General features: G+C 55.8%; 1 protein-coding gene across 2 annotated transcripts; it reads right to left on the minus strand.

The window, feature by feature from the left end:
• Nucleotides 1–6,046: 6,046 nt before the first annotated feature.
• Nucleotides 6,047–14,036, minus strand: DLX4 (distal-less homeobox 4). Of its 2 annotated transcripts, none has more exons than XM_033847443.2 (3): nt 13,582–14,036; nt 9,969–10,165; nt 6,047–7,117 (listed from the first exon to the last, which is right to left on the minus strand). In XM_033847443.2, exons 1-3 carry the CDS (start codon nt 13,829–13,831, stop codon nt 7,010–7,012), a joined length of 555 nt encoding a protein of 184 aa, XP_033703334.1. In that variant the 5' UTR covers nt 13,832–14,036; the 3' UTR covers nt 6,047–7,009. The 2 variants fall into 2 exon arrangements, with proteins under 2 accessions (XP_033703334.1, XP_033703333.1); XM_033847442.2 differs by lacking the exon at nt 6,047–7,117 and adding an exon at nt 7,124–9,560.
• Nucleotides 14,037–14,352: the final 316 nt, after the last annotated feature.

Raw genomic sequence — 14,352 nt, forward strand, 5'->3', positions numbered from 1 at the left:
CAGGCACACGTATGAATACTTCTGAGCTCTAACCCTGACTTTGACGCTCATTCACTGTGTGTCCTCAGGTAAGTCATTTGCCCTCTCTGAGGCTCACTTTCCTCATCTATAAAATGGAGCTAATCATATGTATCTTTCAGGATTTCTGAGGAAATTAAATAACACATATAAAGGGCTTAACACAAAGCTTGGCCCAGTGATGGAGCTCAATAAACTATACTGTCGGTTCTAGATGAAACCAGCTTTTATGCAGTTAGGACACTCCTCAGTTGACCTTGCGAGTTCTAGGTGCCCTCAACGGGCCCAAAGTTGGCCCTTCCTCCTAAGGAGGGGGAGTCTCATATAGAATTCCTCCCTCTACTGCGAAAGTCCTTTCTCGATTCCAGCCTAAGTCTGCCACATGCTTCAGATGTAATGGAAGGACAGCCACCCAGGACAGACCCCTGTGCTGGGCCTTAGCACCAGCAGAAGGGAAGAGGGCAGGGTTTAACACAGGCGCACCTTGTTTTATCGCACTTCACAGATATTGCCGTCTTTTTTTTAACAAATTGAAGGTCGTGGCAACCCCGAGTTGAGCAAGTTTAGCAGCACTATTTTTCCAAAAACATTATTTTTAAATTAAGGTACGTTTTTTTTTTAGACATAATGCTATTGCACACTTAATCGACTACAGTATAGTGTGAACAACCATAGTGCAGTGTAAACCTAACTCTTCTATGCACAGGGAAACCAGAAAAGTTGTGTGACTCGCTTGATCGCAACATTCATTTTGATTGTGGTGGACTAGAACTGAACCCGCGATATCGCCGAGGTACGCCTGTATCTTTCAGTTACTAATCAGCTAAAGAGCTGCTTCTCCACATCTACATATTTGCAGCGGTTCGTTCATTTGTGTTTCCATTGTAACAGGAATATTTCCCCTCATTTATTGTAAGACTAGTGAACAGCATCCTATATCTATCTTGTATCCAGCCACTATACCGAAATTTCCTTACTTCTGGAAGATCTTTCCCCCCTAAGGCGTCTTGAGTTTTCTAGGTATACAGTCAAATATCATTAAAAAGAAATCTTTTGTTTTTTCTCTGCTTTTGCTTTTTCTCTGATTTTTTTGTCTAGCAGGAGGGCTTCTGGGGTTATAGCAGAGGTAATCGTTCATGAATGAAGAAGTCGGGAACTTCACTTCCCTCTGCATTAACTCTGGTACGGGATGATCTCACCTCTTCAGGCACCTTCTCACCTGGGCTGCTCAGAGGGCTGTCCTGGAAGCACAGTCAGAAGTCCTCACCCTTCAGCCAGTGTCCTGCACAACTTCCTCCCCTCTTCACAAAACAGCTTCTGTCCAGCCCACCCCTCTCGCTGTGGGGTGTTTGGGGAAGACAGTCAGACTAGGGTTCTGCTCACAGGTGGAGACCAACAGAGGAACAGGGATATCTGCACAAGACATCTCAGGGACAGAGAAGGTTTTTCTCGCTTGGCAGTCAGAGATAATACTAACAGCTAATCCGTGCTGAATCCTGACTGTGTTATAGGGCCTTTTGTTGTTTTAACTCATTTAGTTCTCACCACCCTAAGAAGCACATGCTATTAATTATTATCTTCATTTCCCACATGAGGAAGGTGAGGTACAGAGAGGTTAGGAAACGTCCCCAACTTAAATAATGTTATAAACCGATGTTACCTCAATTAGAACAAAGAAAAAGGGGAGGGGGAAGGAACTTGACCGTGGTCATAGAGTTGGATTTGAACTAAGGCCTCTGGCTTTCATTTTTTTCTTGTGTGCGTGTTCCTGGGGATGGCTATACTCTTCACCGTTGTGTGGTAAGTTGGTGGGACAGAGGAGGATTTAGGCAGATGGGGGAACTGGGGCAAAGGAATAGGTCACCATGTCCCCTGGCATACCTGGTGATCCGCTGGCATACCTGGTGTATTTCACAGTGCACCAAGAGTGCACTCTCCCTGTCTCCATGACCTTCTTCCTTTTTTTTTTTTAAATAAATTTATTTATTTTTGTCTGCGTTGGGTCTTTGTCACTGCACGCAGGCTTTTGCTAGTTGCCGTGAGCAGGGGCTATCTTCGTTGCAGTGTGTGTGCTTCTCATTGCGGTGTCTTGTCTGTGTTGCAGAGCACGGGCTCTAGGCACACGGGCTTCAGTAGTTGTGGCGCATAGGCTTAGTTGCTCTGCAGCACGTGGGATCTTCCTGGACCAGGGCTCGAACCTGTGTCCCTTGCATTGGCAGGCAGATTCTTTTTTTTTTTTTTGCGGTACGCGGGCCTCTCACTGTTGTGGCCTCTCCCGTTGCAGAGCACAGGCTCCGGACGCGCAGGCTCAGCGGCCATGGCTCACAGGCCCAGCCGCTCCGCGGCATGTGGGACTGGGGCACGAACCCATGTGCCCTGCATCAGCAGGCGGACTCTCAACCGCTGTGCCCCCAGGGAAGCCCCGGCAGGCAGATTCTTAACCACTGTGCCACCAGGGAAGCCCCTCCATGACCTTCTGAGATATCGTTCTGATCATTATCCCCACTGCACAGTGAGGAAATAAAGATCCTGAAAGGTAAAGGGACTTGCCCAAGGCCTCTCAGCTGTGCGTCTGCATTCCAGAGACTCCATGAAGTTTCTCTGGACGAGGAGACACATTTTACTTTCCAAGGGGCTGGGGGAATAATTCTTATTGTTTGGATGGGGCTGCCAAGGGGCTGGGAGTGGGAGGGAGTTGAAGCCAGGGATGGTCCCAGGGCAGATTCAGGCTTTGGAGAAGGAGGTAAGAGGACCTGAGGACGTCACCAGGGGTGGAAGAAGCCTGCATTGGTGGATCCAGCTGATCCCCCTGGGCTTGGGGAATGTGACAGGAGCCCAGCAGAGGCATGTCAGCAGCCTCCCACAGTCTGGCTTCCCCCAGAATCTGTTGGAGCAAAGAATTCCCGGTGGCTCCAGGGCTGGGAGGAGGAGTTTGCAGCAGGCCCCAGCTTGCAGGGGCAGAAAAAGCAGCTCCTGGGGCCAGCCTGAGAGGAGTGGTCTGGTGGTTCTGTGGCAGGCATGGTGGGAAGCGGGAGGGATGGGACCTGGGCAAGGATCCCAGGCCCCCACTCACACTTAGTCCTCTGCCCAGCCCCACGCACTGAGGCCCTCCACCCCAAAGAGAGTGGGAGCATCAGGCTTGGGGAAGGGGTGGTCAGGCAGAGAAAGGAACCACCGAGGGGAGAGCCCCCCAGTTGGAGAGGGGAGGCCAGTGCCCTGCTCCCTGGCAACCTCCAGTCTGAGGAAGAAGCACTAGTCCTGATGGGTCAGGCAGACAGGACAGAAAAGGTGATCGCGGGCATAGGCTTCTAGGCCAAGGGGACTCCTGAGCAGAGAGGGGAAGGAACGATGCCCTCCAGGGAGCCTCACGACTGGAGTGGGATCGTCTAGATGCCACGCTCCTGGCCTCATGATGTGGCCTGTATGTTATTCAGCAGCTTGACGTGCGGAGAGGGAGAGAATGGGGGCTCCAAGCCAGAGTGGAAGTCCTCAGGCTGGCCGAAGGACCCGACCCAAAATTCAACTGAACTCTGAAAGGGCATGGTTCTGATGAAGCTCGGAGGAATATATTCCACAGAAAGTAGAACCGTCCCCTGGAAATGAAGTGACCTCTCCATTTTGGGGCCAGAGACACTGAAGGCCTGGCACTGCGCAGAGTTGCATCAGAAACCTTGGTGTTTGGAGGAAGCTTGAAGGCAACTCCTTTCCCTTCCTGGGCTGGCAGACACGTCTCCCAGGATGCCACTGGGGCTGAGTACCTTAGAGACATCAAACTATGGGGACTGAAAAGAGCTGCAGAAGGCATCCATTCTGGTGGGAGAAGCAAAGCCCTGTACTCCGGGAGCCTCCAGTCTGATGGGAGAGACAGGCTGTGCTTTACAATGGAAAGTGGTGGTGGATACACATCAACCCCTTACACACACACACACACACACACACACACACACACACACACACAGGATTTAGGAAGTGGAATTATCTAAGCTTCAGAGGGGGTGTGTAACTTGCCCGAGGTTACACAGTAAGTAGGAACCAAAGCAGTGCTTTCCTCACCACCCTGTGACCCCTGAGATCCCTCCTCCTTGAGTTGCTGTCAGGGCAGGGGCGCAGAGGGTTCAGTGGAGCCCTCCGAGAGGACAGCCTCTGGGTTTCTGTGCCAGGGCTGGAATCTATGGCTACGTCTGGGAGCCCCAGGATGTGCCAGGAAGGGCTGGGACGGGAGCTCTTGCTGGAGCTCAGGAAAGGAAGCAGGCAGGGCTTCAGGGAACAAAGAAAATAAAGTTCTAATCAAATTATCAGGTTCTTGGCCATTCAGTCTCTCTCCCCAACTGCTTACCAGGGAAATATTCTCAGAAAATAGGAGACGGACAGCCAGGAAAAGGGGGTGGGAATGAGAAGGGAGCGGGAGAAGCTCACACACAGGGAAGCCAGTCTGTGCATTTCTGGGGATGTTTCAGTCTATTTTCGCATGTGTTTAAGTCCCTGGGCATTTCCTCTTGGTTCATCCCTTTGTGTTGTGCTTCACTCTGTGAATATATAACCTGGGAGTGTACCTCTCTGTATATGTCCATGGACCGCCATGGAAGGTTTCCTGTACACATGCTCACGTGTGTCTCACATGCAGCTCTGCCCACTCCACGTATGCTGGTGTGTGTGTGCGTGCACTTTGTTCTATGGCAGTGTGTGTGCCCTTATGACGTCCCTGTGCCTGGGTCCTTGCATCTGCCCGTCTCTGTGCATTTGTCCGGGGCCTTTGTACTTTGATGTCTGGGGTAGAAGAAACTTTAATTCCCCCCCTGTTAACCAATCCGAGCTGGCCAGGAAAGGGGGAAGGGGAGGCATGAGGAGGCAGCCACTTTTCTCTCTAACTTTTTTCATCTTGGAAGGGGAGAGACAGCCGTCGCCCAGGGACTCGCTGATAGGATTTCTCCCTGGCTGTCCCAGGTCCAACAGCAATGCTACTCAGAGAAGGGGTGGGAGAAAGGGCTGGAGAAGGGGGAATAGAGCTGAAGGGCCCCTCCTCTTCACTCCTCCTTGGCATGGGAGAAGCCAGGAGACAGATGGGAGAGAAGGGAAGATATGAAAGAGAAATACTTTAGGGTCAGTGAATTTTTCTTTTCCACCCTTATTGTTAAAACATTACTCATCTCTTGGAACAGGGGATCCCAGGTGAAGGGGGACCTTCGACCCTTGAAAACCAGGTACTTTGGGAACAGGGTTCAGAGGAGTTTTTGCAGAGGTCTGAAGCCCATCCCCACACACTGGCCCCAGCCTCCTACCTTCCACACCAGTCCCCTCTAGGCACCGTACCCACCTCCACCTGCAAGGAAAGAGTCATCCCAGGTGAATTAGGGGTGGGACACACCTGCAACACCTTCCTTCTCTGAAGGAAGAGGCTTCAGTGGTCCCAAGGACAGAAAGCTGGGAGGAGATCTGCCACCACTACAACGGCAAGAGTTGAGGTTAGATGTCAGACAGAACTAGAAAGCTGATTATCAGATCGGGGAGGAGAGAGAGTGGGTGTATCATCACCTCCTTGGAAGCAAGAAGTCAGCGTATGTCTCCTCTGGCCCTTCCCCGCTCTACCCACATCCTTTATAAGTTCTGGGGAAGTCCTTGATCTCTAAGGCCTCATCTACACAGGCCTCAGCTACCCGGATAGCATTCCATTGACTCTGGATACAGTCCCAGAGGCAAGTTCAGGCATCCAAACTCAAGTGAGGCTTGGAGCTGAGTAATCAGCTGCTAGGGCTATGCAGACATTTTGTCCGGGGAACAGCCAGCTCCGCACCCCACCTTGCAGGGCAGATGTGTGGTGGGGGAGGGGCGGTCTGTCACTCGGTCTTCCCAGCCCCCTCCCAGCACCGCAAGCTCCCTCTTCCCACCTGCAAGTAATTTGGCCAATGGGAGGGCAGTTCAGATGGCAGTGTGGAATCCCTCTAGATCTGTGTGTGCTTGGTGGGGAGGGGGCGGACTCCTTCCCCCCAGACCCAGTGTGCCCTTCTCCTCTTCACAGCGGCAAATTACTTGTAATTATCTCGCATCGAGAGCCTTCAGGAGCTGCTCCCAAAATTGCTTTAATTGAATTAATTGAATCTCATTTTGTTGGGGGAGAGATGGGGGACATGTCTTAAAATAGCACGTGGGGAGAGGGCAGGACAGCTCCCAGTCAGCTTTCCTGTGGCTGAGACCCGTGCAGGTGACAGAGTGGGCTCCAGGCTCAGCTGCTTCTAGATCCCGGCGCTTTTGCATTTAGGTCCTCGCCTGTGTCCTGCTCTCAAAGGTGATGACCCGGGATGTGTGGAGTTCTCTAGTCTCCAGCCCCTTTTCTCCTCCTTGCCCTGAGGAGGCAGGTGGGCTGGAGGCAGGAGGTGAATGGATGGCCGTGGCAGTATGAATTCAGCATCGCTGTGACCTCTCCTCTTCGATAATCATACAGCAGCTATGAACACCACTTATTACGTGCTTACTAAGCTCCAGGTACCATGTCAAGCATGTTACAAGCACCATCTCATTTCATCATCACAACCGCACTGGGAAGCAGGTCCTATTAGTGTTCCCATCTTAGGGGGCAGAGAAAGGAGGCGGAGAGAGAGGTTAAGCAACTTTCCAAAAGTCACACAGCAGAGCAGGACTCTTTGGAGGCCAAAAGCCCAGTTCTAAACCATTCAGTAGTGTCCCCCCTGCCTTACTGACCCAATTTTCCCAGAGGGGTGTCCTCACAGGAAGAAACCACAGCCTCCCTTTCTGCAGCTCCAGTGGTTTGTGGGAAGGGAATGGGGTACCTCTTCCACTGGGGTTCATTTCCATCAGCAGTCAGGAGCCCAGGGAAACTGGACCAGCTCCCAAGTGGACAAGGTTTCCTGTTTCCACTGAAAAGGGAGAATGGATGGGTGTAGGGAAGAGGGGACACCGTCAGCTCAGCTGGCCGCTGGCTGGAAGAGTAATTACACTCCTTCTGCTACTTAAGTTTACAATCTGGGCTGTTGTTTTAACGATGCGACTCTTGTCGGGCTGTCCAATTAATCTCGCCTTTGGAGGTTTTCCGAGATGGAGCGGTAGATCTTATCTCAGGTCTGTGGAAAGAAGAGTGTGCAACCTGCCGTGGGAGGGAACAGCTGCCTTGAGGACCTGTGGCCTTCAGAGAAGACCCAGAGGAGGAATCTGGGGCTGGGGCTACCGAGAGAGCCGGTGGAGATGGGGTGGGTGGCGAGGGGCAGGAGAAGGCATCGGTGGGGAGGAAGAGGAAGGCGTTTCTCTTCCTGGCATCCTCATTCCTCACTGCTCCTAGAGCTTGTCTTTGACCCACCCTGTGCCATTTGCCACCCCCAGGAGACCCCTCCATGTATATTTTGGGGAATGGGGGTGGCCTAGGAGGGGCTGATTGCAGCCCTTTTGAGGTGGGGGGCTCCCACTGACTCTCATAACCCCTCTCCCCTACATAAGACTCCAATTTGGGCTTCTCTGTGGCCAGCCTGGGTTGGTAGAAGTGCCCGGGTGGGCTTTCCAGTTTGCTTGGGGACAGGTTTAGGTAGTAAGAGGGAAGCTTGACTTGGGAGCTTCTAGTCTGGAACTGGAGGCCCCTCCCCCAAGGCCTCGGGCCAGGCTGGGCTGGATTGCCCAAATTATTTGCAGCCCCTGTCCTCAATCCCCCTGCTGCTGGGTGCCAGGTGCGCGTGTGTGTGCGTGTGTGTGCGTGTGTGTGTGCGCATGCGTGCGTGTGCGTTGACTATGCCCTCACTGCCCTCTGCACTTCCCTTAGCCTGCCACTTCACACAACTGGCTTGTCATTGTCTGGCCTCTGTTAGCCCACAGGGTCTGCCTAGGTCACCTTGATATCCCCAGGATCTAACACAGAGCAGCGGCTCTACAAATGTTCGTTGGATGGAGAAGTCCAGTCCCTTCTGGGGTTCTCCTTCTCCTCTCCCTCCTGCTCCCCCTTCCACTAGGTGAATTGGGGCCTTTCCACCCCAAGGAGCTCACTTCTCCCAGGGGAGGACTGGACTGGGTCAGTAGGTGTGGCCTCCCCCAAGGTGAGCAGGGGCTCTCCCTGGGCTGAAGGTGGGCACAGGGGGCTGTGAGGTGCCTGGCTCCCTCCAGAACTGGGCCAGGAGAGAATTTGCTGTGAGGATCACTCAGACTTTGATCATTCCCTGTATTAGCATCTTCTGGTTTCACACTGGAGTGTCTGAAAATATGGAAATTACTAGAACATTCCAGAGCTAGAACCGGATAGCCAGTTAGTGGTAGAGGAGGATCCAGTGCCTCTGGTTCGGTGCTGGAAGGGTCAGGTGGGAGAGAAGAGAGAGCTGAGCAGAAGTCATGAGATGAATGTACCTCAGAGCCAAGGCCCAGGTTTCTGTACAGACTTTAATCTCTGGATGCTTATATATGGGGGCTGGTAAGAGCCTGGGGGCTGCTAGTCAGACTGGTTATAAATACGAGCAGTTCTATTCGACAGAGACAGCTGTGAGGAGCTAAACTGCTGGGCTCACCCCACCTATTTGGGGGCATCTCTACCTACACTTGTCCCCATTCTCCCCAAAGTGTTACCCTGCTGGCTTCCAGAGAGTGTGTGCATGTGGGTTTGTTTAGGTATTAGGAATAGGAATCAGACTCTTAATAATAAATACTCATTGAACTAGATGGGTAATTGGGTCCATTATCTACTCATAGTGGGTAGACATGGGGAAAAGGGGCTTTTTTGGGAAGAGGGTAAAAATTACCCGTAGGTGGACAAAACTCTACTCCACCCCATCTACATCATAGGATGGTGAGTAGGTGTATCAGTTATGGGGGGAAAATCAGGAAAAATCAGTGGGTGGGTCTCGATGGTGGTCAGCTTGGAGACTCTGGGTGTCCACTTCACTCCTGCTTTTACGCACCCGTGGGTTGGGCAGGGCCCAAGGCACACAAAGGGAAAAAACACTCAGTGTTTGTTGCTGGTTGAACCCCAGGCTGTGGTGGGACTGCAGTCCTTTCAAGGACGAGTGGCAAGGCTAGGGGTCCTGGGAAGTCTGAACTCCAGCCAGTGAGTCTCTCTCCAGAGCCTCTGACCAGCTGGAGGGAAGGTGTCCAGTCCTTGGTGGTGGTGGGGGGGGGGCAATGGCCAAGGCTGTCTGGGTTATGAGGCAAGGAGGAAAGGATGCCACCCCACCCTTTTTCTCCTCTACCTCCTCCTCCTCCTGAGAAAACCCATCTGGGTCTGGCTTCCTCCTGGCCCAGGAGGGGTGCAGGTGGGCTGGGTCCTGCCTGGGCGCTAGAGGAGGGCTGGGAGCCTGACCTGCACTTCCCCAGATTCACATCATCTGAGGTGGAGCCAGGACATCAGGGGAGTGATGCTGATACCAGGCTCCGAAGTTGTTGCCATAGGCACTGGTGGGCAGGGCCCCCGCCTTGGGTAGATCCCAGGGGGGTGGAAGGGGTGGGGAACAGGGAGACAGGGAGGGGGACCTCCCAGGGAAGTCCCCTTCCTGTCCCCCAGAGTTCTGCTTCAGGAGCTTCTTGTACTTGGAACGTTTGTTCTGAAACCAGATCTTTACCTATGGGGAGAAAAGGGGAAAGAATGGAAGGTCAGGAGGAGTGTGCCTGTGGAAGGGAGTGACGAAGGGAAAGGGACCCAGCGGGAGGGAGCCGTCCTGGGAGAAGAGCAGAAGTTGGGAACATTCGCTCCAGCCCTCCACAAGCCCCTGAAGGCCCTGAGTTCCTGCATCTGAGTTAGAATACAGTTCTCCCAGTCTGGGTACCCTCCTCTACACCCTGAATCACTGCCCTACCTCCCCCGCACCCCCCGCACACACCTTTTAACACATTCCCCCAATTTACTGGGGGCCAGCTAGAACTGTGAAAACAGGGCTTGGGGACTCATAAGTCGTTCACACCTGAGGGTGAGTTCCCAGAGAACACACTTGGGGAGGGTTAGCATGCAGGAAGGATGGGACTGGCCCCACCTGTGTCTGGGTGAGGCCAAGCTGCGCGGCCAGCTGGGCCCTCTCGGGCAGAGCCAGGTACTGCGTGTGCTGGAAACGCTGGTTCAGGTGCTGCAGCTGCAGACTCGAATAGATGGTCCTCGGCTTCCGGAGCTTCTTGGTCGAGGCCTGCGGGCGCCGCTCCGAGGGCTCCGGGGACAGCGGCGGCTTCTCCGAGTCTGGGGGGCGGCCCGAGACGATGTGTGCACGCATAGAGGGGCTGACGCGCCTTCTCACGGCTCATCTGCATCTCGTTTGCATTCCGGCCACGGGTTAGCAAAAACTCGGGCTTGGGGCTCGGCCCTTCTCTACCTTCCGCTCCACCCTCCTTTCAAACCCCACACGTCCACTGTGTGCCACGTGGGACTAGCCGCAGTTCTTGCCCTCAGGGAGCTCCCACTCTTAACGCTCCTGTGACCCTAAGGGGGACAGCGTCACTGGCCGGAGCGAGGGTCGGGGCGGCGCCCAGCGGCGGGATGACAGAGTTCAGCCGCGTGCGGTGACGCCAGCTTGGGGCGGGGCGGGGAAGAAGGGCTGGGTCGAGGGCTGGGCTGAGGCCAGGAGAGCACGGGGGAAGGGCGTTCCGGATGGGGGGGAACTCAAAAGCATTGTTCGGAGACCCGAGACAGTGTCTGCGTGGCAGCCTCCCCGCTGCCGGAAGAGGGGTGGTCAGAGGGGCCCGGCGAGTGGGCCTTGAACGCCAGGATGAGCACCCTTCCCAGCTTCAGAGTATGGAAAGTGCCCCAGGGTTTGCCATCACCTCCCCTATTGTAAGGGCCTCCCTCTCCGGAGGCACAGCCTCCAGAAAAGTGACCATCTCTTCCATCCGCCAAGGCTGGCTGGCTAGAGTAGTGGCTTTCGGGGGCCCTAGAAGCCCGGTGGTGCAAGGCAGCCCCCTCCTCCGCCCGGCCGCACCCACGGAGGGGTTCCCGGCCAGCACGGAAGGTGACCGGGGTTCGGAGAGAGCGCAGCGCCGGCAGCGCAGGCCCTCTGGGTCGCTGCTGGATCGCGCTAGCGGTGCCGCCGCGGGAGATCTGGTCACCTCCTGCCTCCCGGCCCAGCCTCTCGAGGAATCTCGGTCTGGGAACAGCTCGGCCCCGGGATGGGGGTGGGCGAGGGGTTCCCCTCTTCCGATCCGGGAGGCCCCAACTACGCCACTCTACGGGGACATTGGGACCATTCGTGTAGAGAGCAGTGTTGGGGAGGACGGAGCGGCCGAAATGCCCGCGGGCTTAGGGTTCGTTGCATTCCTCGCAGGGCTGCCGGCCGACCTCAGTCGACAGAGCGCTGCGCCCGGGTGCCCAGACGCAGCGGGGGTCCGACCGCGTCCCCCACCCCCTTCCTCCGGTCGGGCTCACCCCGCACTTCAGGTTCCACGCCCTCGACCGGCCGCGGTGACCCTGTGCCTTCACCTCCCCCGCATCCCTCACCCTTGGCCTCAGGCGCTGCGGGCTTCTCAGATCCACCCCCCTCGACCCCCGCCTCAGCCAATTCCCAGAAAAACCGTTGGGTTTCCGCTCCCGCCCGCGCCTGTCGGGCCTCCCCTGCTTAGACCCGGCTGCTCGCCGCCCCGGCGACCACTCGTGCCTCTCTGGCTGCGTGAAACAATTCGGACCGTGAGGCAGAGCTAGCGGGGAGCCTACCCCAGCTGCTAAGCTCTCAAAGCCCTCCGCGCCCTAACTCTGCCAGCAGACACCCCCCCACCCTTCCCAGTTCCTTTCCCGACAGCTGCTTTCTCCACAGCAGTTGCAGAAGTCACGACTGGATCTGCCCAGGTCTTGATTCAGGAGCCCAAGGGCCTCCCTTGAACCATAGCGGCACCTGCCTGCTCATCGGGGTGGTGGCACGCAGCTCACTTGGAGCCGAACCTCTCCCCGAGGCTGGGGTGGACAAGAGTGGCGGCAAAAGGAAGACCCCCCAAGCCCTCTCTCACACCCCCATCATTTAATCTAGAGTGAGCCCAACGCCCCAATTTCAGTAGGTAGATGCTATAATCTAATCTCAGGACACGTGTGGTTTTCGTTGGATCCGGGGAAACTTTGTAAAGAAAAGGAACCCTCCACTCTCGTCCTTAAACCAAGAAAAGGGAAGGCAAGAGTGTAGAAGACAGGATTGAAAATACCAACCCCAATTCCAAGAATCCTCTTAAGGACAAAGTTATCTTATTCTCACCCCACTAAACAGACACACACGCACACACAAATGTACCACATCAGCATATACTGAAGAGAAGAGGCCAAGGGATTCGTTTTTTAGAAACTAGATCATTTGTAGAAACACCCCCCCCCCAACTGCTCCTCTTCCAACCACAGACCCAGAAGCGGGAAAGAGGCAGCCCCAGTTCTAGCACAGAAGGCAGTTAACTTTGGGGGGCTTTGAGGAAGTTCCCTAAAATCCTCTTTTCTGGCTTCATGCAGTGAAAGCCAATTTGCAAGGGCCAAGCCTGGAAAACAGTCTGTGTCCTTGACCCGTGCACACCCTTTCTTTGGGCCTCAGTTTGCCCATCTCTACATTCAGAAGCTCCTAAATCTCTAGGGTCGCTTCTGGCTCTGATGTTTAGGAGCTCATGTGTCTCAGCAGAGCCACAAGGGAAGGGAGGGAGACATCTTGGTCCTGGCTGAGTCCCTAAGTCACCCAGCGGATGTGCATCCTTAGAGGAAACTGTGCCAAGGACAATTGTGGGGGTAATTAGGTGGGGACAGGGAGTGCAGGGGAACCGAGCTCTAAACCCAAGCCACTACAGATGGATGTATGTACTGTGTTGCATGGGTACAGCCTGTGCAAGGCCCAGGACCAGGAAGACAGGCCAGCTCCCTGGCTTCTTTGAGGCCTTCCAGTGAGCACTTTCTTAGGAGCTCAAAGGTGCTCCAGGCAATGTAACTGGGGCCTGACCTACCCCAAAGGCAAGGGGCGGAGATAACAGGAATGGCCAGTTCCTTTGGCTGGAAGGCTGAGATCTACTAGGAGAGGCTGCCTGACCCACCTGTGGCTACATTCTTAGAACAATGGGCAGTAGGATTTAGCCCCGGATTCTACCAGGTCAGCTTTTGGTCTCGGTCTGGCACATTCGGGTGCCAGCTGGGGAGAGGGGGAGGGGCCCCGAATAAACCCCCACTTCTACTGCCCTCCAGCTGGGACCTGATTTCTACTTATCAGGCTGTGGCTTGAGCACTGCTTTCTGAGACAAGAACGCGGAGAGGGGCGACATGGAGGAGAGAAGGAGTGCGTGATGGAGAGAATCCTAGGGAAGGGGCTAGGCACCTACACCCACATCTGGATTGTTTCAGTTTTCCGTTATAAGTAGGTACACAACCCCGCTGCTCCAAGGGGGTGGGGTAGGGAGCCCTGCCACCCGCCTTCACATAACTGCAAATCGAAACCAGGTCGGTCTTGAAAGGAGACCTAGATCAACTCGCCCCCGCCCCTCCCCCCTGTCTCCCGCCCCATCCCTTCGCCCTCCCCCCAACCCCAGATCCCGTGGAATCTGAGTAAGGTCTGAATCCCGCCAGCTGCGCCCAACCAGGCGAGGGCGAAGTTCAGGGGCTCACTGGAGCAGGACCCCGGAGGTGGGAAGAGCCGCTGCGGCCGTACTTACCTGGCTCCCACTCTTGATGAGACTGCTGAGACGGCGCCGTGGGTAGCTGGCAGGGCAGGTAGGAGTCTCCGGGGGTCGCCGGCCCAGTGTAGGGATAGGGCAGGACGTGGCCATACGGCCCAGAATAGGGCAAATCGGAGGCGGCTGCGGTTGCGGGGGACAGGCCAAGCTGGTATGGGACGGGGGCGATGTCCGGGAAGACGGCTTTGGAGGCGTCCGGGCCAGGGAGCGGGCAGGGCAAAGAGGTCATTGCGGCCGGGGCCGGGGCCGAAGGGCCTAGGCCATGGCCCCGCACGGAGTCCGCTCCCTCCGCCAACTCTCTCTTTTCGGAGCCTCGGGCGTTGGAGCCCCCAATCAGCCTCCCCCACACTTATCCCGGGGAAAGTGTCTCTCTGCGCCTCATCCAGCGGAGAGCGCGCGCCTGGGAAAGGGGTTCCGGGGGGTGCCCCCCATGGCTTTTCCCCTCCCCCCTAAATCCATGCCCCCCCCCCCCCCCCCCCCCCCCCCGCTCGCTCTTGGCTTCGGTTCCCGGGACCCGACGGCGTCCCCGCCCACTTAAACGCCGCGGATTGGCTACCACACGCGGTGACCTCATGGAGGGCTGCAGCCGGGGCCCGCCCCTCCGGGGCAGCCCTGGGTAGGGAAATTCAGAACCGGGAGATGGGAGGAGAGCGGTGCGCACGGCCCAGGCCCAGCCATCTCGGGATCAGCTCCGAGAGGCATGCCGGGGTTGCAAGGCGATTGGGGCAGTCCGATCATAACCGCAGAAAC

This window comes from Tursiops truncatus, chromosome 20, assembly GCF_011762595.2.
Source record: "Tursiops truncatus isolate mTurTru1 chromosome 20, mTurTru1.mat.Y, whole genome shotgun sequence".
Classification (NCBI taxonomy): Eukaryota; Metazoa; Chordata; class Mammalia; order Artiodactyla; family Delphinidae; genus Tursiops; species Tursiops truncatus.

Excerpts from the sequence above, each read along its gene's own strand:
- DLX4 (XM_033847442.2), bottom strand. The coding sequence starts at position 13,831 with ATGACCTCTTTGCCCTGCCCGCTCCCTGGCCCGGACGCCTCCAAAGCC. Across the intron at positions 10,166-13,581 it reads TCATCAAGAGTGGGAGCCAG|ACTCGGAGAAGCCGCCGCTG; the intron begins GTAAGTACGGCC and ends GCCGCCCCCCAG. Across the intron at positions 9,561-9,968 it reads TTGGCCTCACCCAGACACAG|GTAAAGATCTGGTTTCAGAA; the intron begins GTGGGGCCAGTC and ends TTCTCCCCATAG.